General features: G+C 46.4%; 1 protein-coding gene across 3 annotated transcripts in view; it reads right to left on the reverse strand.

Annotated features, from left to right (window-relative positions):
- Positions 1 to 306: 306 nt before the first annotated feature.
- Positions 307 to 26333, reverse strand: part of Kcnk10 (potassium two pore domain channel subfamily K member 10) — a 129132-nt gene continuing 103105 nt past the window's right edge. For all 3 annotated transcript variants that reach the window (XM_047534728.1, XM_047534734.1, XM_047534720.1), the window contains exons 5-7: positions 7171 to 7357; positions 2805 to 2947; positions 307 to 958 (exon numbers count right to left, since the gene is read on the reverse strand). In XM_047534728.1, coding sequence (XP_047390684.1) covers positions 338 to 958; positions 2805 to 2947; positions 7171 to 7357 — 951 coding nt within the window. In that variant the 3' untranslated portion in view covers positions 307 to 337. The remainder of the gene's footprint in view (positions 959 to 2804; positions 2948 to 7170; positions 7358 to 26333) is intronic.

Here is a 26333-nt window from a genome sequence, read left to right on the forward strand (position 1 = left end):
CCATGCCAGAGCGCGCTACCGCCGTTCAGCAAAACCATGGGCACTCCCTTTGCAGGTGCAGTGGAACCTGCCCAGTGCACCTGCTGTGTGCACGAGCGCCCCCCACGTGTCCTGCAGCTGCTATCCGAAACGAACTTCTTGTCCCTTGATTCATTTTGGCAGAGCAAGCTTTCAGTCATTTATGGCACAGTGAAATATATTCTTCAATGCTATGTAATTTTGGACTAACAAGAAGTCTGTTTAAGGCACGTGTCTCAGTGTGAATATATATATATATTTAAAAAAAAAAAAAAAAAAGACCACACACTGCTTAGTCCCAGTCCAATGTCTTTGACCTTTAGTTTCTGTCTTCAAGTAACGCGTTGTTCTCGAGCTCCCTGTCTTTGGCGTCTGTGGGTACCATTCCGTTCTCCAGCTCAGCCTGCGGCTGGATGCACTCCGTCAGCATGGCTGTGCTGGAGTTGTCAGAGTTACACATCTTTTCTGTCTCCTCCTCTTTCTTCTCTTCATCCAGGGAGTAATTCCGGAAGGTCTTGTAGATCTTCTGAACATCCTCGGGCAAGGTCTTTTTGAGGTCTTTGTTTTTCCTCTTGGTGAGTTTGGAGGTGGACCCAAACTTGTTGATGATGTTGTCCTCAGAGGCGCCTTGTCCGTGCTTGTTGAGCTGCTCCGACCCCTTAAGGCGCAGGTTGTTGGGCCGGTTGTTGATGCTCTCCTGGGATGAGGCTTTGAAACGGCCCGAGTCCAGGGCGGCGAAGACGGAGCGCTTCTCTGGAGAGAGCATGTCCAGCGAGTGGGCCCTCTGGTCCAGGCCCAGGCGCCGGCGCTCCATGCTGCGGATGGTGGCCGCCCGCTGCAGCTTGTCATGGATCTCCACACTGAGCCTTCGCCTGGTCTCCCGGAACTCGGCCGTCACATTGGCCTTCCACTCGGCTGCGTGGGCCTTGATCTCACCAACCTGGCCAAGGGACGGAAAAGCAACAACATGCTGAGAAACTCCTCTCTACCTGGGGCCCCCCAGCACCCACAGCCCTTGGGTGCCCCTGGAGGAGGTGGTCTCTGGGGAGCCCAGGAGGGGAGGGAGCACATGCCCAGGGAAAGAGGCCAAATGCTACTTGTGCCCTCGTACTTCTTCCCACCCAAACGCCCATCACAAATTGGCTGGAGACTAACGTGGCTCCGGAAGGAACATGAGAGAGAACCCAAAGGATGCCTGTGACTGGGAATTGGTGGCTGAGTCAGAGGTGAACAGTTTTCTAGTGGAGAAACTAATATTTGGGCTTCCAGTCGTGTTTTGAATCTTTTTTAAAGCTATATGGCCTCCTTCCTCCCACATACACTGGGGTGATCAAATCTAACTCACAGGGTTTCCCTCATTACCAAAAATAAACAAGTGCACCTAGCTCAGTCCTGGACCCAAAAATGGTGCTCGGCAAGACGTTTGTCCTTCCCCGTCCTTTCAATATCTGTCTGGGTAGGGTGCGCAAGCATCACAGTTTGTGTGGGACTGTTCTGATTTAAAAACAGAAAGTTCCTATGTCCTAGGAACCCCCAAGGTCTGGGGCAAAGTGTGATGGTTGATCCTGACCCTATATTTGGACCATATATCTGCTGTGCAGCTTGCTCTGGCCAAAGAAGGCCCTCCTGGGACCTGGTAACCAAATTTCCCGGGTCCAGTGCCGGAAAGGGGCCTGTTTTGCCAAAGTCCACAGAACCTACTTTCTTAGAAAGTAAAGTTTTGCCTGAGGATCAGCACCAAATTTCTTGGTCTTTAATGAACAGGGCAGATGGTAACGTCTCGTCTTTCCCTATAGAGATGAGTGACTCCAATTTTTGCATTTAGGAACGTCAATATGTATGTCATTCCCTCCTCCCTGGTTATAGCTGATCAGTTAGCCATCTGGGGACTCCGACCGTATTGACAGTGTCTATGCAGCCAGGAAAATTAACATGTGGGCCCAGCAATGATGGGGAAACTTTCTCCTTCAACAACTTTCCCCTAGGGCCCTTTATGTAGAATGAGGTAAACAGCTCCCCTTAAAGGGACCATTCCTCTCTTGTTCTCTGGCTTTGCTTCTCTCTCTTCATTCATTTAGTTCTTTCTTTCTCCTCCATTTGTCCTACTTTCTTATTTCTTTTCCTCTGTTCCCAGAGAACTACATGATTTTTTTTTTTTTAAACCACAAAATTCATCTTTCCTTTTCTTACTTCTGTGTAGGTTCTCACATTAATTTACAGGGGTAAAGACTCTGTGCCCATGGCCACAGGGGCAAATCTGTCTCTGAGGGTCTGACAAGGGGGCAGAGACAGGACAAGTGAGAGGGGGCAGCTGGGTCCACTTGAACATGGTGGGCCAGTGGTGCACAACTTGGGTCTTGTAGAAAACGGACATAGAGACAGCATTGGGCTGCACTCCCACACCTGAGCCCTAAAGGACAGGCTGGCTCTCCTTGTGAGTCTGATTTGCTGAAGGGGGCACCTGTACACCCCCCCCAGCCAGAGTCTGACTTTATTTACTATTCTTTTCTTTTCTTTTCTTTTCATTGACCTTTTGAAAAGTCAGTTGTTGTTTACTAGTCTTCCTAAGATTTGTGGACTGATAAGGAATCACTATATTTTCTCACTTGCCCAAAGAAGTTTCTAGAAATGACTGCTCTTCTTGTCATTTGAGGTAAAGATTTAAACCCCAAAAGCCTTAAGAGGCCTGCATGGAGCCAGGGACACTCCAGCCACAGAGACAGGCAGTTTCCCCACCGGAGCTAATCTGAGGTCAAGGATATTTGCAGTTCAGAAGGGGGTCCTACCTCTTCTTTTGTCTTTTTGGAGAGAACCCGCAGCCAGTCTCCGATCATACTGAGGACAGCTGCAAAGTAGGCAAGGCCGACCAGGATCCAAAACCACACTAGGGGCTTATACCACTCGCGGTAATTGATGCCAGCGTTTCCCCCTGAAAACAACCAAGCATTACTTTGGCCATCATCTAGCAAATGGTCTTTGCAGAGCAAATGTACCCAGCCCATGCGGCAGAGATGCTATGCCACCACCGTACGACACTCAGCAGTTGGGCTTGCTGTATAACCAACAGGATGGGTTATACGCCCCTTCCCCAGGACAGCCTGACTTGAGACTCAACTCTGATTCTTGACCACTGACCTTGACATTTGTAACAGACAAGCACCAGTAGCCAACTTGACCCTCCTCTTCTCGACCTGAGTATGGAGAATGAGTGACTTTAACCTAATGCACCTCGGCTCGGGTGCAGCTCATTCTTTTCCTTTACGCTTCTCTACATTTATTTTAATAAAAATCAAACGATGTGGTCAAATGATCCCAAGTGATTTTGAACTCTGAGAACCATTTCCATCCTAAGCTCATACGAAACTACCAAGGCACAGGGGCCTTGCAGAGGCTTTGTCTCTCGAATTAGTGATTTAGTGCTAACTAAGAGCTGGTGTTTACATGATGCGGACCCAAAGGGTCAGTTAGGCTGAGTAATTAGAATCACCATAAGCTAGAACTAAAAGGGACCTGTGAGGACAGCTAGTCCAATCCAGTTATTTTATAAATAAGGATTACAGTTAAAATCCATCAAACCGAATTGGCCAGTTGCCTGATGGTATTGACTAGCTGTTTTGGTGAAAGGACAAATCATTTATTCCAAATAATTAGCCCATTTATTCTAGCTTTCCTACAAGCACCATTGAGGGCAGCTGTGTACACCAGGTTCCAAGCCCAGCCCACCTTCCTAAGAAGCGAGGAAGCTCAGTGAAATGACTGACGGCAGCTTGTCCTCACTCTCCGAGGCACTGATGCCCGCCACGCAGACAGGAGCCGTTTCCAAGGTGACAGGTAGTAGCAATGCGTTAGGAACTACAGTATTAGGTGATGGGAGACTGCTCGGCTTTCCAGCTATCTCCTTTGTGACCACATCTAGCAACGCCAAAGCCCTACTGAGCACCTGTGGCTGGAGGACCCCGGGCCCTATGGGTCTTCTAAACACACCCAGACCCACACGGCAAGGGCTTGACAGCTACTGCCACCTCCTAAGGTGAGAATCTCACTGCCCCAGTCAAGTCCCCAGCAGTTCGGTGTAGCTGGCTTAGTTTTTATCCCTGTAAGCAACACCCCCTGCAGCTTTCTGTACGATACAATTTGAGTTCCTACAACACCAAGTGGATTTTGAGGTTCATTTCGTTTCTGTGCTAAGCCAGAGAAGCCTGTAGCTTTCTCCTTTGGGCTGAGAGTAAATATTTACCTTCCCACGTCACTATCGCCCAAGCCAGGGTGTCACTAGAGTGCGCTAGTGAACAATGCAGAAAGCGCCCTTCCCAGGATCCTTTCATCAGCTCAGTGCTAATTTGAACTTTGTGTGCTCTCAAGTGTCGCTGGGCTGTCCCACAGTGGGGGACAAAATAAACCAGCAATCAATCCTGTGGGGTGGACGTTCCAATTACATTTCTCATAGCGTGATGTGACCATGTCAGATCAACTATGAGCCATGAATATTGCTTTCATGATTGGGCCGGCTTCCCTGTCACTCTCAGAGTTAGAGCTGGCCCTCCAAATCTGTGGATTCTACATCCACGGATTGTACCAAAAGCAGATCAAAAATCCTTGGAAAAAAAATTGCATCTGACCCAAACAGGTAGACCTTTCTCCTTTCATGATTCCCCAAACAATATAGTATAACAACTATTTACATAGCATTTACATTGTATAAGGTATTACGAGTGGTTTGGAAATGATTTAAAGCATATGGAAGGATGTGCATAGATTGAATGTAAATACTATGCCATTTTATGTAAGGGACTCAAGCATCTGCAGAGTTGAGAATCTGCAGGGGGCCTGGAGCCAATCCCTGTGGATGCAGATTTGATCATATCAATAAAAAAGGGTGGGGACAAACTTGAAGTCTTTTAATACAAGCATTCTCCATATGGGTTTATGTAAGCCCTGAAAGCTGGAACTTAGAAGGCCTGGTTTAATGACAGCACTGTGAATGATAAGCACCTGTTCTGCAGAAACAAAGGAAATATGGCTCTGTAATCACGGATAAGTAAGGACATTAAAACCATGTGGATGCCCAGGACTGCGTAGGTTACATGCTCACTGGGCAAGTGAAGACGTGGCAAAGTGCCGGTGGGTACCATTGCTCAGTCCATGAGGCTAATAATAACTGAAGAGCATATTTTTTTAAAAATCTTACACTCCCCAGGGTCTGCTATGTATATCCCAGGTTAACAGACTGAATCAAGCTAAGTGCTTAGAGAGCAGGGTTCATCACAAGAGTCTCATAATACACAGTCCTCGAGACAGCCCAGTGGTAGCAGAGAGCTCTGAAGCGTAACCCATTGCAAATTATGCTTTGGGGTTCTTAAAGATTTTGTGAAATAGCTCTAAATTCCATCTGCTCTTTCACAAATTTACCTTAGATTAGAGCCTTAATTGAGTTTTCCATGGATCAGCTATGGATGATGCCAGAGAATTATCCTCAACACACCTACAATTGTTCATGTTTTTTTTTCTCAGTTTCTCTGGGTAGTTTCTCTCCAAAGCTTGAGACCTCTAGACAGTAGTGCTTGAGTACTATGCACAAGGAAAGGTTGCCAGGCTCCAGAATTCTGTTTTGCTTTGTTTTGTTTTGTTTTGTTTTGTTGTTTTGGGGTTTTTTTTTTGGTACTGAGGATTGAACCCAGGAATGTTTAACCACTGAGCAATATTCCCAGGCCCTTGTTATTTTTATTTTGAGACATGGTCTTGCTAAGTTGTTTGCTGAGGCTGGTCTCAAACTTGCAATCCTCCTGCCTCAGCCTCCCAAGTTACTGGGATTAGAGATGTGGGCCACCACACCCAGCTCTATAAATAATCTTAATCACTTTGACTTTGCCATTCTTCATCCATAGCCCGTAAAAAGGAAGGGGAGGAAAACACTACCATTTCTACCAAGTGAGCCTCAGTCTTCATCTGCATAGTCAGAAGCTGTCAGTTATCTATGCTGTGGAATTAACCTGGAGGCACCTGTGCTCCTGTTGACCAGCCTCCCAACATCCTTCCAGATTTTCCTGTTTACCAAATGCCAAAAGACTAGATCCCTGTCCTCCTTACATTCACCACACCACACGGAGAATTCAAAGCACTGCTGGGATCACACACCAAACGAAATACAGCCTGCCTGGGAGCTCGGCCCGCAAATGTCCAAAGAAACACGCACACACACTAACCATTTCAAACTTATGATAGTGTGGTCTGATCAAAGTGTCCACTTCTTGAAGTAGAGAATGATCAAGTGTCTGAACATCTGGAGCTATGCCTGCGGGAAGGAGAAGGAGGCGGAGTGGAAGCCTCCTGGTACGCCTGCCTTTCTACCACACCTTGGGAAAGCAGTACATATGAAGCCGAATCTCGTTTCATTTTTAAACTTCCAATCCCTGGGTGAAACTGATGATGGTTTTCTTTCACTTCTTTAAACACAGTTCCTGGAGAACTGTGGTGGAGCCATTGCCTAGCATGTGTGAGGCACTGGGTTCGATTCTCAGCACCACATATAAATAAATAAATGTCCATCGACAACTAAAAAATATTTTTAGAAAACCACAGTTCAGTGACTTATTTTTACAATGAAGATTATTCCTTCTACATATATTTAGACAGGCTCCATTAGATTATGTTCCCTCGAGTCGATGCTCATCTCCCAGCCCTAAATTTTTCATCTGAGCATGCCCAGAACAACTCCTAGAGAGGCAGTGGCTCTCATGTCAGTGTCCGGAAGCTTAATCTGCAGGTCATCTAGGCCATTCTCTATGCTAACTCCTCTCAAGTTTCACATTTGCCTTTTGCTAACGCAGCCTTTGTGAGTGGATTCGAGCACGTTTAACATGACTGACAGAACCAAGATTCCGTGAGAAATTCATTTTGCTCTTGCATAATTCATATATGGACACTAAGCATCCTAGGAAGGAGGAGGTTGCTTCCTTTTCATGGCAGACTCAAAACCTTCTGCTGTTTACATCACATGGGACAAAGTGGTTGGAGATGAACCTGTGCACAGCAGTGGCGAGAAGGAGTTATTTTCACTGGCTTCTCCCGCAAATATCTGCCATTGTGACTTTTAAAACCACAGATGATTTCCCCCACCAGCACCCCAGTGACTGGGATGCACAGGGTGCTTACCTGCCACGAAATCACCAAATCCCACGGTGGTCAGAGTGACCACCACAAAATAAATGGATTCCAAGGCCGTCCATCCCTCGATATATTTAAAAATGACAGCAGGGATCGTCACAAACACAACACAGCCAGCCAAGATGAAGAGGATGGTGGAGATGACCCGGATCTTGGTCTGACTCACTTGCTTTTTCTAGGAAGAGCAAAGGAGAAACATTGACAGGCAGGTCAGTGGCATCACCCTGGATTCAGAAGACAGATGCTTTTAAACTTTAAATGTTCCTCAGTCGTAGGCTGCTCTGTGGAAATCTGATGAACGCTGCGGACCCTCTCCTAGAAACAGGCACACACAGTTTTCAGGTGATCAAGGAGATCTCGGGCGCCTCAGCGTTGACATTGACCCCCTTCCACGATCACCAGGTCAGGCTTAGCTCAAGCTTTGAACACCCCTCGCCGTGGTTCTGCAGCTGCAGCCCAAATACTGACCCTCGCTCCCTCACGAGGGCAAACACGAAGGTTTCTCAAGAAGGGCTTGCTGCCGAGCTTCACGTGTTACTACCCACCCTCCGTTAGGGAGCGAGGGGAGGGGGCTGGAGCTCTTTCCACACTGGCAGCCATGGATTTGCACCCAGTTTTCCTGACTAGTTTTTCAAAGAACATTCGGGGGCGGGGTGGGGGGAGAAAGACCCGATTGGCTCATGAGAGGTAGTGGGATCGTTGCCAACATTCCTCACCAAAAAAAGAAAAAAGGACTCAGGCCCAAGGGTTTGAATGAAAGGGAAACACAGCCACACCCATCCTCATCTGTGACAATTCCAGCCAAGCACCGGTGGTTTTGCAACTTCCTTCCCCACGTGGTACAGGCTATACGTTTATAACACGCTTTTATTTTAAAACATAATTGTTTGAGCTGGTGCTGTGTCCATCATGTACGTTGGCCCATAAGATACAGGATAGGGTTCAGAATGACAGGGTCACTGTCTAAAGGGACAGAAGGAGCTTCAGCTGGCGGCACTTTTTGAAAGAGTCAGCCGTTTGATGGTAAAATACCTTAAGAATGGGAATTAGAGTGATATAAGGGGGAGCTGGGGAGATAGCTCAGTTGGTAGAGGGCTTGCCTCGCATGCCCAAGGCCCTGGGTTCAATCCCCAGCACCAAAAAAATAACAAGAAAAAGAACAACAAGAAGAAGTAGGCTGATATGGGGGCAAAGGACTCCTGCCCAGGGGTGAGAGGTGGACAGGGAGCACCGCTGGGAAACCCCGCCCCGTGCACTCAGAACAACACTGTGTTGTTTTTCAGAAGAATAACCCTCCAGGTCTTTTCGAAATTCCCAGAATTGGTGCTGAAGATTGTCGTTTAACAGTTGCGTGGATAAAGAAACCGCGGGGTGTGTATAGACCACAGAGCTTTCCTCTGTCATAAGGAAGAGTGAAATCATGTCATTTGCAGGAAAATGGATGGGACTTGAGAACATCACGTTAAGCAAAACAAGCCAGATTGAGAGGATCGCACGTTTGCCCTCACAGGTGGAAGCTAGAGAGAAAATAAGAAAAAAGGAGCGGGGGAATCTCATGAAATGAGAAGGAAACCAGTAGAGGAGAGGAAGGGGATGGAGGGAGGGGAGGAAAGATACCGGGGAATAAAATTGACCAAGCTTATGTCACGTGCGTGTTTGAATATGTCACAATGAATGCCACCATCAAATACAATTCTAATGCACCAAGAAAGTAATTTTAAAAAGAAATGTATGTCCCACACCAGAGCACATGGTCTGTCTATATTGCCTAAATCGATGTTAGGAAAAGCACACTGCTGTGGGAGCTCTCGCTGCAGGAAATCTTTATCACGCAATCTGCCTCTTATTCACGGCCTTCTGGTGAGTCAGAAGGCAAAGAATCACAGAGCAGAGAGAGGCCTGCGCAATCAGATACTTCATTCTACTGATGCAAGACAAGTGCCCAGAGGGGTTCAGGGACCTGCATAAAACACTGCAACTAGAGAGGGACAGAGCCCAGATTAGAGTTCCGGTGTCACTAACACCCGTGCTTAAAGATGGAGACAGCTTTCCAAGTTATTCAGCAACTCACCAAACCAAGCCAAGCTGTCTCCCTAACACACTCCCACTGAAGAGCAGACCAGCCTGAGCCCCTTCTGAGAAGGAAGACTAACAGCAAGAGCTAGCCACTGGGCAGTCCGTCCAGGAAAGCCAAAGAAGTACACAAAGAAGTCACCTGCTCTCACTCCCAGCAGGGTGCTCAGTCTATACAGTGGGATCTGGACTCTCCCACTGCCCCCTCCTCATCTTCTCAGAAAAGTCATCTGAAAAAAATAAATCACAATCTGACGATGTTGTTGAAACTGTGTATGAAAATATGAATTTTTCCCATGCACGAAAATATCATTTCAAGATGAATTACCTGAGAGCCACATGGAATGTTCTGTCCATCTCACGAATTTCCATATCAGAAACTAAGGTAGGGCTTTGTTGGGGCAGCTGAGCCCCTCTGGGGACCCAGGAACTTATTAGTCTAAGTCTGTTTGTAGACATGCATGCAAAACCCAAGGCCCGAAAGGAGACCACACCATAGATCATTAAGTTCGTCTAATTGCTGGCGAGGGGGAACATCGTCTCCCCCTCTATCAATCGCCCTCCTCAAATGCATAATGAAATTAAAGTGAATTAAATGTTTGTGAGACGCTTGTTAAGCCATAAATTAGGATGTGAACGCAACTGCAAACTAAATGAGGTTGAAGCTGGAGATCTGCCCGGGCTCCCTGAGATGGGCAAAGGAAAGACAGTGACTGGCAGGGTGGGTTTGCTGGGTGGAAGAGAAAGTGTAACAAAAGCTAGATGGCCACGTCTCGATTGCCTGGTCTACTGGAGAATTTATCAGCAAGGCGAACGCTTCTGTTGGCTCACCACTCAAGCCAACCAGTATGCCCCTGGGCTGCTTCTCCCATGTGCCCAAGGGTGACGCTCAGAAAATGCTTGGAGCATTTTAATTACTTGGGGTAATTTTAGCATCTTTTAGTCAGTTTTTTCATCACTATGACCAAAGACTCAACAAGAACAACTTAGAAGAGGAAAAGTTTGTTTTGGCTCACAGTGTCAGAGGATCACTCCATGGTCCCCTGACTCTTGCTCTGGGCCTGAGCAAGGTGAGGAGGGAGGGCATCATGGCAGAAGGGCGGGCATGGCAAAGGGAAGCAGCTCAGGACATGACAGGACAGGAAGTAGAGAGCTCCACACCCCCAGTGACTTACGTCCTCCACTCACACCCCTCCTGCCTACAGCTGCCACAATAAAGTAAACCCATGCCACTGGATTAATCCACTGATTAGGTTACAGCTCTCATAATCTGATCATCTCACCTCGGAGCATTCTTTTGTTATTTATTTTTTATTTTTACAGACTGCATTTTGATTCATTGTACCCAAATGGGGTACAACTTTTCATTTCTATGGTTGTATACAATGTAGAGTCACACCACACATGTGATCATACATGTACTTAGGGTAATGATGTCTGTCTCGGTCCACCATCTTTCCCTCCTGCCCCATTTTCCTCAACACAATCCAAAGTTCCTCCATTCTTCTCTTACCCCTCCCCGCCACCATCACCACTCCACCTCCATTAAGTATCATCATCCACTTATCAGAGAAAATAGTTGGCCTTTGGTTTTGGGGGATTGGTTTATTTCATTTCAACTCCATCCATTTACCTGCAAATGCCATAATTTTATTCTTCTTTATGGCTGAGTAGTATTCCATTGTGTATATCTACAACAGTCTCTTTATCCATTCATCAATTGAATGGCATCTAGTTTGGTTCCACAATCGAGCTACAAACATTGATGTGGCTGCGTCACCATAGGACACTGATTTTAAGTCCTGAGCATTCTTGAATTGTCTCATACATGATCTTTTGGGCAACACCTCATATCTAAATCATAACAAGAAATAAATATCTCACACCTGTGTAGGGGTATGAAAATATGAGCCTCAAATGGATGAAATTGGAGAATATCATGCTAAGTGAGATAAGCCAATCTCAAAATCCAAAAGGCGAATGATCTCACTGATAAGTGGATGATGACACATAATGGGGGTGGGAGGGGGGCAAGAATGGAGGAAGGAGGGACTGTACAGAGGGAAAAGAGGGGTGGGAGGGGTGGGGGGAAGGAAAAAATAACAGAATGGATCAAACATCATTACCCAATGTAAATGTATGATTACACAAATGGTATGCTGTTCCTCCATGTACAAACAGAAACTACATGTATCCCATTTGTTTACAATAAAAATAAATTTAAAAAAAAGAAAGAAAATATGAGCCTTCCCATACTTCATTATGAAAGGAAAGTGTGTGGGCATAGGTTTTATCTGTTATTCTGGACACTTTTGCTTTTGCTGCCCTCTAGACATTAACAACAACAAAACTGTTGCCTTAATTGAAAGTTTTAAGCTGTAGCTTTCACCTCAGAACCACAAACCATGTCACGTGTCACTTATGCCCATTAGCTTCTACTCTGAAATGTGTTTAAGAACTCAGGGTCTAGGAGCAGAGTGCCTGAGACAGTCCTGCCCCTGCTGCTAAGGAGCTGAGTGACTTCAAGCAAGATGCTCAACCTCTCTGCGCATTAGTTTCTTCCTCAATAAAATGGACATAAAAGAACCCAACCTGGCCAGGTAATTTGGAAGATCAAATGCGTGTAAAAGCTTAGCACTGGGCCTGGTAAGAGGTTGTTAACAGGCATTTTCATTGTAAAAGTTGAAATCCTTCCTTAGATGTAGGCAGTTTTCGCTTCTCTGGGCTGCTCAGGAATATTCCCTCATATCTGGCTGAAGAGAGTCTGTATTTAGCTGCAGGTCAATGTTGGCTGTCCCTTCCTGGATCATTATCTTCTATAATCACCTCGTTTGAAAAGTCTTCATTCTTCCCTGGCCCCTGAGTGCCAATTCCACCTTAGGCTCTCAGAGGCTGTCAGCTCACAAAAGTTCTGGAAGCTTTTTTTTATTCGTCTTTCAATTCATTTCCCCTTATTTTTCAGCATCCTTCCGGAACCGCTAAGAATGGCAGACAAGGCCTGGGACGTCTGGAGCCAGCTGCAGAGGACCCCTGAGAGACAGGCCATGCGCGTCCTCCCTGCCTCCCCCAATCCCAAGGCCCACACCGCTGGTGGAACAGAGCAGTGCTCCCCTGACACAGTTGCTAGGCAAAATCAAAGTGCTCATTTACCAGTAAGCAGAGTGGCCCACAGAACCCTGGAGCCCAGATCTAAGAGAGCTGAGGTGTCCTCAGGCCGCCATCTTTGGTGTCTGGGTTTGGTATGGGACTCGGGCAGAAGTCAGGCTGGTTGTCTCCTGCTGCCCAGTCTTGCCCTCACATTTTGTCAATTTGGTTAGAACAGATGATGTGTTCCTGCTGCTCCTTGTTCAAATAATACTGAGCAAAACCATCTCCCATGCCTGACCTGCGCTGGCTGCAGGCATTTTTGAAGAACTCAAAACCCATCCCCTGGAGAGTTTATTTAGTTGGCAAAATTATGTATGCAATTATCCCAAGGAGCAAATAGGTTCTGTAAACAGGAGGAGGGGAGCCAGCACTCAGAGCCCCGCGTTGGAGAGAGGGACGTAAGCAAGAACAACTCCGGCTGTTTGCTTGTTCAGACCTCAGAGGGTCGAACCACACAGCCAGTTATCACCGAGCACAATTCCCAGCCTACTTGTGTTGACTTCCACATGTTACTTTAAAGAGCACATATAATTCTGTTCATTTGTGAGCTCTTGTTTCCATTCCATTTTAACTCCTCTCTCGTACTCTCTCCTCTTCTCATCTTTATGGGATTTCTTAGGATTCTGAAACTAACCGCCCAGACGGTTTTGTCTGGCTGAGCAGTTTGGGGGTAGAGGGAGAGGGTGATTTTCAGCCAGGACACTGGAGACTTCGCATTCAAAGATCGAGCAATAAGAATCCCAGGGCAGGAGCTTAGATATGCAGAGTCCTGGTTTGTCATTTGGTCTGGTCAAGATGCAAACCTGTCACCATGGTAATGCAACTGAACCAAGGATAACGTCTCAAAACGGAAAGATAATAGAGGCTGCCTCACAAAAGAACTGAGTTTATTTTCTTGCATTATTATGATTTCTTCAAAGATTTTTTTCCTAAAAGGTCCCCTTACATCTAAGAGTTTCAACATCACAACCAGCAAGTCTATAAACTTGAAGAGAGTTTTTAAGCACTGTCTGCTACTCATCTCCATGGTGGGTAAACACACATCAGTGAGAATAGTGTAGTAAAGTCTCCATGGAAACTGCTGGATATGTCCTACTCCAAAGCTGAGTACACAAATGCAAAATATCTATTTTTTTTTTTTAAAAAAGGGTTACATTCCGCCTCTGAGTCACACTGCAACGTGTAACAGATTGGCCAATTCAGTCCTGTTTTCAGCAGACTGACAATGTAGGTGTATCTGGGATGGAGAAAAAAATATAAGGACACAGATAATAAAACTCCGAGTTGTTCCACTCCAGGAAGACTTGAATGAAAATCTTTGGAAGTTGGTGACTGTTAACATTTGAAAATAATATGTTACTGGAACACAAGGTTTTGTCATTCAAAACTCAACCAGCTAATTCATCCAGCACATCATTGTTAAGAACATCTATGTGCCAGAGACGGTTCTAGTTGCAAAAGACACAGCAGCAGAGAAAGAGAGAGGAAAGTTAAGGTCTTTCCTCATGCACACCAAGTCCAGTGGCCAGACTCAGGGGGGTAACATCTGAGTCTTTGACTGAAAAGTCTTTGCAGGTGCTGATCATGATATCCTGTCCTGGTAACCTCTGAAGGCAAAATTTAGTACCTAATGTCATTCCAATGATTTTTTTTTAATCGACTGGGAGAAAGGAAAGGAAGAATAATATTCCTGTAGCTCTGGTGCATGCCAACTGTAGTGGATGACCTTTGGAGCAACGTTAACCAAGCATTCTGAAGCTCCTCCATTCTTCTATTACCCCACCTCGCCTCCCGCCCCATAATGTGTCATCATTCATTATTCTGCGTACATGTATCATCATACAAATGGTGTGAATCTGCATTGTGTACAACCATAGAAACGAAAAGTTGTACCCCGTTTGTGTACAATGAATCAAAACTCAGTCGGTAATAATAAAAATAAATAAATTTAAAAAAAAAAAGAATTCTGAAGCCACATCCCAGAGGCTGGAGTGACCCATGAGCAGTCACATCACATGGAGGAAGCATGCAGACAGTGGACAAACAGGCCTTCTCTTCAGTCTCTTCAGTCTGTGCCTGAAAGGAAGGTCCATGGAAAGGAAAGAAGGACACCTGCTGATGAGCCGTGTCCACCAAGTCCGGACAGATGCCCTGCCCAGCTGCTTGCCTATCCCAACTCTGAAGTTTACTCCACCAGCTTTCAGCAGCAAGAGGAACCGCGTCCTCACCTCGAATTCCCTCCCCGCCTTCGTACACACAAGCAAACAGTAATGCTACAGAAATAATACCACAGCTGTAGACGGCGAAAGGTGGGCTCGCTCTTCTCCTCCACCGCCTAACGAGGTTCACGGCCGCAGCTCCCTGGCTAAGCAGTGCACCGTAGAGGGGACACAAGATCCCCCGATAGGATAAATGCTCATCTCCCACCTCAGTGTTTCTTTCCTTCTAGGCGCTCCATCCAGGGTGACACACAAGGTCACGCAGCTCTTATTTTGACCCAGGAACTGTGCACTCACCCTCTTCTGCTCCCCTTCGTTTTGGGACTAAAAATGTGCCCCTTGTGATCTCCTGTCTAATTCTAGGGTTGAAATAGGAAACCCGTCTGGCCACCAATAGAAGTCACAATCTCCAGTACTGAGCGTATAGTAATATTATGCTTCCGTCTATCATCTCCTTTGTCTTGGTTCTGGGGTGGGACAGAGGGGACACTACCTATGGGGCCCTTTCAAAGTCCCAGATCATCTCAACAACTCTCTCCCCTGATGCCAATACTCCTGGTATGAAGATTTTTTTATCTTTATTTTTTTAGCAGAACGTCTTACATCGGCCTCTAACTCTGCCACAAATGGCAGACTGGCCAAGTCGGGGCTCTGTGGATTTCACCATGCAAAATTTTTGAGAGAGAGTTTGGATTATTGCACTGCGAAGGAGGGAAGAGGTCAGACCATCCGCGGCACAGAAAGCTCTCCTAAAGGGAAGGCAACTGCTGCTGAGGGCGCTCTCCTTCCTACAAGGAGGTACAGAATTTGGGGAAGTCCTTACGGAAGCCTGAGCCCTGGACCAGAACCTTGCACAGGGTCTGGGGTGAGCGGGGCGAGCAGGGCTCAGAGTGATAATGCAGCTGCAAAAATCACCCGGTGGAGTGACATGCTCACTTGCTGCACCGTGAACTATCTGTCTACTCCTTCTCCTGCTTCCGCTCCCCACTCCCCATACTCAGGCATGAGTAACTCAGAGGGAAGGAATTTGTGAGTTGCTGGGTTACCCAGGAATCAAGGTAAGTGAAAAACAGGCATGCGTTTTCTGTATCCTTATTTATTTTGCCTATTACAAGAGGTTTTACTTTTTAAAAAACCTCCAAGATGAGCCATATTTAGGTCAATAACTACAAAATTGCCTAGGAATTAAACAATACCCCCCAAATAGCTCCTTCTTTCCTTGTTCCCTCTCTGTCTCCTTTCTTTCTATCTTCCTTTCTTTTTTCAGACAAACACTTTAAAAAATTGTTCTGTTTAGATACACATGTAGGTATATACCCAAAGGACTTAAAATCAGCATACTATGGTGATGCAGCCACATCATATTTATAGCAGCTCAATTCACAATATATAACCAACCTAGTGCCCTTCAACAGAGTACTGGATAAAGAAAATGCAGTATATATACACAATGGAATATTACTCAGTCATAAAGAAGAATCAAATTATGGCATTTGTCAGTAAATTGAAGGAACTGGGTACTATCAGACAAACACGTTTAATGTAAACACATAGGGGGCTTGGGTTGTGGCTCAGGGTAGTGTGTGTGCCTAGCATGTATGAGGCACTGGGTTCAATCCTCAGTACCACATAAAAATAAATAAATAAATAATGTAAGCACTAAGTGTGCTTATGTGAATAAAACTACAAAGAATAATGAAATAAGCATTAAGAAATCTTAAAGGGAAAGATGTGTGAAGTAGAAGAGAAAGAAAGCAAAGAGAAACAAGAAAAAATAAGGAAGTCTTTAAAAATAATTTAGGAACACAATTGAGGAAAAATACTTTGGGGTATCAAAAGCACAGGAGCACAGGTGGAACAACACTTGATGGATCCAGAATTTGCCTGAAGGTATAAGAAGCCCTCTCATCTAAACTGATTGTTTCAGAGATAGAAATAAAATGAAGAAAAGAAAGAAAGAGACAAGCATGAGCCTTCTACTTATACTGGGAACAAAAAAGTTCAGATGAGAAGGGAGCATAGCTTTATAGATGGAGAGAAAGTGTAAACTAAGAAGTCCTGCTTTGAGGGAAGTCAAGAGAAACATCCAGAACTGAGAAAATGTCTTAAGCAGGATATTTTTCCAGCTATGAAGGAAGTTGAACTCTATGATTTTTCTGTTCCTTCATTCGATTCATATTTATCACACACCCATTCTCTGCTGGGCATTATGCTAACTCATTCTTGAGTCCCACGCTCACAGAGCTAGAGGCAAGATAAACGTTAAACATCACACAGGCAAATACATAATGTGTAATTTCCCCTGAAGAGAAAAGACCCCACAAAGTGAGAAAGGGGCCTGAAGACACCGTTGAACTGTCTTCCCATCATCATCTGCACCCCAAGATTCCACCATTGTGGTAAAGGGAGTGGCTACAAACAATCCAAGATGCAGGATTAGTTTTGGCGAGAAATAGCCTTGCGAGGAGACCAAGGAAGTTCCGGTGAACTCGGAATGTGCTTGAGTGGGTTGTGCTCTGCTCCTGCATTAACAGTCTCATGGCAGAATCATCTAGCCAGATACCGAGAGGTCTGTCCTCTTTGAATCTCACCCAAGTTGCATACAGATGCCTCAGGGAGCTTCTAGGTTCCAAGTTTGCACGGATCGTGGACAAATGAATGGACGCATAATTCGTCTGTTTATTAATCTATCTTTCACCTGCAATTATTAAAGAGCAGCATTGTTCTTAATTAGATTAGAAGGGATTTGATTAGAGTGACTAGGTAGAAACCTATTTGAATTATTGAACACACATAGTACAAGTCCCTGTTTTTGGTTACTGAGTACACGTTTTTCCTTTTGGAAGAATTAAGTTACACACAAACCCTGTCAAAGAGTTTAAGATAGTGATTGAAGCATATTTTTGCCTTCTGTTAACTGTGCACGTGGAAAAAAAAAAAAAAACGTGGGCATCGCAGCGCTCGGGCATCGCAGCGCTCGGGCATCGCAGCGCTCGGGCTTCGGAAACGCGCTCCAGGAGACAAAGCCCACCGCCATCTACCCTTCGGCATTATCACTGCAGATATTCTCTTTAGGAAAGCATTCCCTCTAAAACACAGTTTTAGATCACGCTGTTCCTACAGAGTGTTTAACAGGCTCTTGTTTAAACCACTCTTCACAGAAGACTCAGAAACGGAGACCCTAATGCCAAAAAAAAATACCTCCAGACCTCCTGATATTCACCTCATGTTGAAAGAAGAGTGACAAAGAGGAATCAAGCCGGCCCTGGTGGACTTGGGCTTGCAGTCTTCTGTTGACGCTGCTGCAGGACTCCAAGCCGTACGACGGGGCTGTGATGGAACTGAGCTCCTGAGATGACAGAGCGCGGCGACCCCCGTAGGGGACCCCGGTCGTCCCTTCCATCCACCCACCACTGAACCCCTTCTTCAGACTGGTGAAAGACAGAGCCCTCCTCCCAGCGCAGAAGCTGAACAATACCAGCCACTCACTTCCCCAGCCTTTCTTGCTGTGAGACAGCATGTGACCCAGGCAGCCACGGTCAGAAAGACGAAAGTCCAACTTTGAGCCACATGGTGACCTGGATGTGACAGGGCCATTCTTAAAGTTCTCATCTGATGGTTTCCCCCATCTTCCTCCCCCTCTTTTCTCTCCTGGTCCTGCAAGGACTGCTCCTAAGTGAAGGCGGATGTTCACTGAGGGATGCTTGCAGAACCACGTTTTCCTCCCAGAGACAAGGTGAGGGTGGGCTAGGGGTGGGGAAAGAGAAGACCAAATGGCCACTCAGCCTGGACAGGAAGGAGGTGGAGAGACCCAGTCCTCCCCGGGTCTTCAGAGGCACAAGCAGAACCTCCAGTCTGGGGGACCAGAGAGAAAGTGGAAGAGACAATTGCAGAGCTCTTCTCTAGTGTGGGCACCAAATGATTCACTCCCATGCAAGCCCCCTCTCCAGGGCCCTGGACCCTCCTAAGTCCCTTGAACAGAAGGTGAGGGACTTGGACATCTGTGTGGGGTGGAGACACGGCAGGAGATCTTTGCCAGTGATCAAGGTGGGATTGAACAGCACCAGCTGGGAGCTTCTGTGTGAGGAGGGCTGACTGGCAACAGTAGACAAACTACCAGGGACATATGAAGAAGCAGGGACCACGTGGCCTCCCTTCTGGGGCTGGTGGCAGCAATGGTTGTATTATATCCCGTTTTAGGTGGTTGGTCACCCAGGTGTTTCCAGCACAGAATTCAGGCAGACTCGGCAGTGATTTCTTGCAGGACCAATTTCGTGGTGCCATTTGGGCCACCATTCTTGAATGGGTACCTTCCAAAGTTGATTCCCCAGTCATTCCAGGGAGGCGACAGCAATCCGATATCCTTTTTCAAATCTTTCCTTTCTGCTTAAGTTAGCCCGAGTAGGTTTTTCTGATTTTGAGCTAAGCTGCATCAGTCACTCAGGTAAGATGATTTCAGTCACAGGTCAGGGACACAGCCCAACTGAGGACCTTGGCAACAGTCACTCAGGTAAGATGATTTCAGTCGAAGATCAGGGACTCAGCCCAACTGAAGACCTTGGCAACAGTCACTCAGGTAAGATGATTTCAGTCGCAGGTCAGGGACACAGCCCAACTGAGGACCTTGGCAACAGTCACTCAGGTAAGATGATTTCAGTGGAAGGTCAGGGACTCAGCCCAACTGAAGACCTTGGCAACAGTCACTCAGGTAAGATGATTTCAGTCACAGGTCAGGGACACAGCCCAACTGAAGACCTTGGCAACAGTCACTCAGGTAAGATGATTTCAGTCACAGGTCAGGGACACAGCCCAACTGAAGACCTTGGCAACAGTCACTCAGGTAAGATGATTTCAGTCACAGGTCAGGGACTCAGCCCAACTGAAGACCTTGGCAACAGTCACTCAGGTAAGATGATTTCAGTCGCAGGTCAGGGACTCAGCCCAACTGAAGACCTTGGCAACAGTCACTCAGGTAAGATGATTTCAGTCGCAGGTCAGGGACTCAGCCCAACTGAAGACCTTGGCAACAGTCACTCAGGTAAGATGATTTCAGTCGCAGGTCAGGGACTCAGCCCAACTGAAGACCTTGGCAACAGTCACTCAGGTAAGATGATTTCAGTCGCAGGTCAGGGACTCAGCCCAACTGAAGACCTTGGCAACAGTCACTCAGGTAAGATGATTTCAGTCGCAGGTCAGGGACACAGCCCAACTGAAGACCTTGGCGACAAGCCTGGGATCCTGGTTTCCAAGAACAGCCAGAACTACAACCAGACTGACAACCACTTTGGGAACTATCTCTCTGCCATTCCTAAATCTTAAAAAATTCTTAAGAGGCACAGCTGAACTCGGTCACAGTGTGGAAGGGGTTGTACCTACATCGGGGAACCAGTGCCAGTCTCCCTCCAGAGGCCAGCAGGCAGGAGCATCACCCCTCGAGGCACGAGGGGACCAGCAGCACTGCCATAGAAAAGCCTGTGGTCAGAGCCGAGATGGGCACGGAGCAGCCTCGGGCGGCACAGGCGCGGGTACACGTGGGGAGGAGTCCTGCGAGTCCCCGAGGGCCGGGGAACGTGGAAAGAGAAGTGGAGGGGGGCTGCTGGGTGCCGGTGGGACGACGGGCTGGGGAAATTCAGAGATCCAACCCTCGACACGTTAACGGTGCAGCTCTGCGGACACGGCACAGCCACGTGATTTAATTTTCTCCTTCGTACTCCCCCCTGCACTCCCCATGCATCCTCTTTGTAATCTTTTTAAGGAAAGAAAAATAAAAGGGGAGACGTGAGGGGAGCAGAAGGGGCGAGATGAGGAGGAGCAAAGGGAAAGAGAGAAACCAGTCACCGCGCTCAACAACATCATCACTGTGGCTCCCCCCGGAACCCACAGCACGATGCCCTTGACAATCACCGTTCTGGGAAAAGGGCGGCAGTCATGCCCTGGAGGGAAGCCTACAAAAGAAAGGGGTTAAATACTCCCCGTGGTACAGTAAGAGAGATGGGCCCTGCCTGAGCCTTCAGAATCCCAGGAACGCTTGCCAAAGGTGGCAGTAGAAACCCCAAGCATCTGGGCTTGTTCCAACTCGGAAATTGCATCCTGCCCGCCCCTCTGTGCCGCCTCCTCTTCCTACAGAAAGCGGCAACCCCCTTCCTGAGCAGAACTGCTGGGGAGCCCTGCTCTTGGCAAGCACTTGCTACCCCTCTCGCTCGTCTACAATCTCAGTTATTTTGCAGTTTGCTCTCTAGAGGGATTGGTTGTTCACGGGAGCCCCAATACAGCACCATCACATGTTTCTATGCCCTTTGTTTTTTAAGATTTTTTTGAGCAGTTTAAGGCTTGCAGGAAAATACGGAGCTATCCCGTTTACTCCCTGTCCCCACACATGCGTTGCCCCCCCACTTTATCAACAGCCCTACCAGAGTGGAACGTTTTCTGCAACTGATGAGTCTCCACTGACATATCCTGACCCCGGAAGGCTGTAGTTTTCATTAGGGTTCACTCTTTGTGTTGTACGTCCTATGGATGTGCTAGATTTCTGTTGCTGTGACAAAATACCTGAGAAAATCCACTCAAAGGAGGAAAGATTTATTTTGTCTCATGGTTTCAAAGGTTTCAGTCCACTTTCACTTGACTGCACTGTTTCTAGTCCTGTGATGGGGCAGAACCTCATGGCAACAGTGAGTGGTCAACAAAGCAGCCCACCTCGTGGCAAAGCCCCTACCCCAGAATGAATCCACCGATGAATTAATCCACTGACCATTGGAAAGGTAAGAACCATCACAACCCAATCACTCAAAGGCCCCACTTCTGAACGCTGCTACACTGGGAACCAAGCCTTCAGCATGTGAGCTTTTGAGGGACATTTCAGATCCAAATCATAACAACAGGTGGGTGTGGACAATGACACAAATCCAGCTGTACAGTCTCACACGGAGTGTTTTACTGCCCCACAAATCCTCTGAGCTACACCTGGCTACTCCTCCCTGCCCCCTGACCCTTGGCAACCGCTAATCTTTTTTCCATCTTCACAGTTTTGCCTTTTCCAGAATGTCAGATGGTGGACACTGCACAGTAGGCAGCTTTTCAGATGGCCTTCTTTCACTCAGAAACATGCACTTACGTTTTCTCTGTGTCTTTTCACGCAGCCAGCTCTTTGTTATTTAGCTTGAGCCTCCTTAAAGGCTGTTCTGCTTGTTAGAATGTTGTGGGTCTTCCCCTGTTTAATGTTCATCGAACTCAATCTCATTCCTCAAAACACAATTCTGACCTACTGCCTGCAGGAAGAATACCCCCGGCCACACACACACACACACACACACACACACCTTTCGGTCAAAGTTAGTGTTTCTTCCCTGCTGTCTGTGTTCCTACATGCTCTCTGTCCACAGAGCCGCTCGGTCTGCATTGCTGTCTGGCTATGTGTTTGTGTGTCTCCCCGTCACACTGTGCACCCTGTTATCCTTGTGCCCGGGCTGGCCAGCGCAGTGTATTTATTCACACTTGGCCCTATATTTTAGCACCTAAAGAAAACACGGGCATAATTATTTAAGATAAACTATTCCACGGAGAAAATTAAGCTATGCATCCAACAAGAGATAAACTGTCAGAATTTTATAGGATAAAATGCTAGTGCAAGTATATATGATAGACACAGGCAGATGGGTGCATACGTACACATACATATGCTCATACACATGCACACAGCCACACATAATAAATATTTGTTAAACTGCATTGAATGTTTATAGCAGCTCAATTCACAATAGCCAAACTATGGGACCAACGTAGATGCCCTTCAACAGATGAATGGATAAAGAAAATGTGATACATATACACAATGGAATATTACTCAGCCTCCAAGAAAAATGAAATTATGGCATTTGCAGGTAAATGAATGGAGCTGGAGAATATCATGCTAAGCGAAATAAGCCAATCCTCAAAAACCAAAGGCCTAATGTTTTCTCTGATATGCGAATGCTAACCCACAATAAAGGGAGTGGCTAGGGGAAAAAAGAGGCACTTTGGATCAGGCAGAAGGGAGTGAAGGGAGGGAAGAGGGCATGGGGGACAGGAGAATGAATCGGCCGTTATGACACTACATACACATATGATTACACAACTGGTGTGATTCTACATCATGTACAAACAGAAGAATGAGAAGTTACACTCCATTTACATATGATGTGTCAAAACGCATCCTACTGTCATGCATAACTGATTAGAACAAATTTAAAAATTTTCAAGAAAAAAAAAAAAGCAATAAGCCAACACTTGTGAAAGTGTTCAGGCTTGCCAGCAAAGAAAACAGTGAAAAGTAAATGTAATTAAAATAGTAAAACCCAATAAAAAATGAAAACCTAAAAAATAAATTAAAAAGCTGCATTGAATATTAATAGCATAGGAACATCATCAAGGAAAGAGTCATATATATAAACATAAAATATATATATATATATTCTCGAAAGGGGCCTCCTGGAAGTTTTTTGTAACATTAGAACACCCTTGGGGGTGGTTTGTAAATCCTTCTGGGTGGTTCTGGTTGTCACAACGGGAGAGGCATAGTTGAAGTGGGTGGAGCAAGGATATTCAGACATCCTGCAATTCAGGAGTCCGTGCCACAATCAGAATGATTTCACATTTAATATGAGTTTTGAATATCCCATTGAGAAAAAAAAAAAAAAAAAACTCTGTTTATAATTATCTGAGCCAAGAGCCTCACTCGCTCCCTTTTACATATAAACACACATAAAGAATTTTGTCCTGCTTTAATATAGCTGAATTTTACAATGTAAAATATAAGGAGGTTGAATCTTGATTGGACCTCACTGAGAGTCCTTCTCTATTTTGGAAAACCACACCGCGAGAGGGAAGTCCCCGGCGGCGTCTTGGTCACCAGGACCACACACCTGAGGCAGTCTGCGTTTGGCGCTGACACATGGGGATGCGAAGGCTCTCTGCTCCAGCAGGCCTCTCCTCCAGCAGACTTCGCAACCACGCGCCTATTACTGCGACACATTTTTATCATAAATTACTTTCTTTTTATTTCTCCTTCATATGGCAGCTAGAAAAATGGTTTTGGAGTCTTCAAAAATTATGTGTCTGGTCAGCTGCCTATCTATGGTGTTCATTTCAACGCAGTAAAAAAACACTAATAAATATTTGCTAGTGAAGGGGATATTGGATATTACAGGATTCAGAACCACTGGGTGAAGGCAAATTGTAGATTGTACTTAAGAAGGTCATCTTGAGAAGTCTGTACAATTACACTTCAAGGTGTCGCCCCATGAGCTAAAAGCCCCTCCGCTGGTAAGAAGCAGGATCAGGGGGCAGCTCCCCTTCGGAACCACCTTTTCATCAAAATAACTGCACTTCAAAGGTTAAGGTCTTTTTTTCTCTCCACTGACATTCATTTGCATATAACACTACTGTTGGTTTCAAGGTCATTTTCTACATTGAGATGTATGAGGACATGTCTGGCGGTGCTCATTTGTTTATTCGCCTGGTTATGGGTTAGGAGTTCCTGGCTGCCGGGCCGCTAGCATCTAGAAATACAGTGGCAGCCATGCAGGTGAGACCCAAGAGCATGCAGCTCTCAGGCGGATGGGCGGCAGGTGCCCAGCACGGAATTCCAACACAGTGAGGCGAATGTATTCTAGACAGGTGCAAATGGCAGCAGAGGTGAGGTTGGGATGCCACCCTAAGAAACTGACATTTGTGCTGACAGTGTGTTGGGGGGGCACTGAAGCATCATAAATATCACACACAAAATCTAGAGAAAAAGATGCATGCAGACCCTCAGTGCAAGCAGAGTCCCTTTCAGCTTCCCATGGGAAAGCAGAGATTTCTCCCCAGGCGTGACCAAGGAGGCTCTCCATCCAGGAAAGAATGTTCACTGGGATTATTTTCTTTTTAATTGTTGATCAATATGAGCTTTTCACAAAACTCGGTAGGTGGGTTCTCTCTTTTTTTGTTTCTCTAACAGCAGGAGAGAATCTGAATTCAAGACATCTCTGCAAGAATCATAAAAAAGACACATGATCATTTTTTCAAAGGATGCCCATTTTCCAGACAGGGGACAAGCCCATCAACTCTTAAACTTCCGACAGTGGCTCAAGGAAGCAGGTGTCACACATTTATGTGGCCATCTGGACAGGTCCTCTCCCTCCCCTTCTTGGGGAGAAGGTTGACAGGCCTCCACAAGGTTGGTAGGAGAGCTCTACCTAATACAAACGCAGAACCAAGGCCAAATGCAACCGAGAGTATTTTTAAAGAGCAGCCGGGGCAAGAAACAAACAGCGATGTCAGGGAAAGGATGGAAGCCAGGAGCAGCCCGTGACAACACTGCGAGAACACCATATGGTGCTCACGTGGCGTGCTCTTCATTTTAAATGTTGATATTTGCTCTCTTGTTGGCTCTGGTGCCAACTCTGAGTCATACCAAAGCTCCCTGTACTCTACGCTTAAAATCATACAAAAATTTTTATTTTTCTTTTTTTAATGGCACAACATAGATTTCCTGTCTCTAATTGCTCAAAGAATCGGCAAAGCAGTGTCAGAATTAGAAGGGGAAGTCCTGACACAAGATGCCCGAAGCAATTATTTACACCTACTCAGCAGTAAAAAGGGACCTGGCGGGTGTGGGCGTGGATCAGTAGACAATATTAATGATGATAATTTAGTATCCGTCCTCTCCGCCATTCCCCCAGCTGATGTTGCTCACAAATCCTTTTCTGACAAAGAATGGGAAAAACTGACAGAGGGAATGTGGCTCAGTCCAAGTTGGAGAAACAGCAGAAGAGACAGTATCTAAACAGGATGACGGCATTTGAGCTCAGCAAGACCCATCTTCTGAGGGTCCCTTGTTGAGATGTGAAGCACCAACCATCTTTGGGAAGGAGGTGTTGATCTTCCTCTGGTGTCTTTCCGCATCACTTTGATGCTTTATAAAAACACAAAGAGGCAGGCGTGTTCAGGACTCAGTCAGAGCAGGGCAGGCTGAGAGGCAATCAGCATGCAACCCAAATAAGTTCTTTCTTGTTCTTTGATTTTGTTTTCTTTTCTTACTAGAATCTCTGTAGGTGGCAGAGTATCTGAGTAAACAGTGGCAGCCAGGGAAGCGCAGCCCAGGTTGGAGAGCGTGACCTTCTCCTCCGTGACAGCAGGGCAGGGGCACACTCCTTGGAGCCCAGGAGGAGCCAACCAACCCGCCATCTGTATTCTTCCTTTTTTTCATTTGACTTTCGAAAGGGCTCGCTGAGTCATGGCTGCTGCAGCTCTTCCTCCTAGGGCAACGGCTGATGACTGGAGTTTGGTCCCAGACATGTCCACCCACTTGCCCCTGTTACTGTCCTTTCTGTGGCTCCTTCCTCTTCTCCAATGCCGTCCACCCCCACAACCTCTCCCAGGAAGGGTAGGACAGAAGGAGGCACCAGCGTACATCTCCTCCTCCTTTGGGTCTGTCATGGGTGCCGAGTAGCCTACATACCCTGGGTGCAGAGAAACAAACCAAGATCGTGTCTCCAAACCAATTCACAATCAATAAGTGTTTACTAAACACCTCCAACGTGCTTAGCACTGAGCAGGTGCGACAGGGGTGTAAGACAAGACAGGTACAGCCGCACTTAGCTTCAAAGTCTTACACATCTTAGTGCCTTGGAAAGATAAAGCAGGTGCTTGTGTGATGTCTAATCTACAAGCTAGAATTCACAAGACCCTCCT

This window comes from Sciurus carolinensis, chromosome 2 (assembly GCF_902686445.1).
Source record: "Sciurus carolinensis chromosome 2, mSciCar1.2, whole genome shotgun sequence".
In the NCBI taxonomy this organism is placed as follows: domain Eukaryota; kingdom Metazoa; phylum Chordata; class Mammalia; order Rodentia; family Sciuridae; genus Sciurus; species Sciurus carolinensis.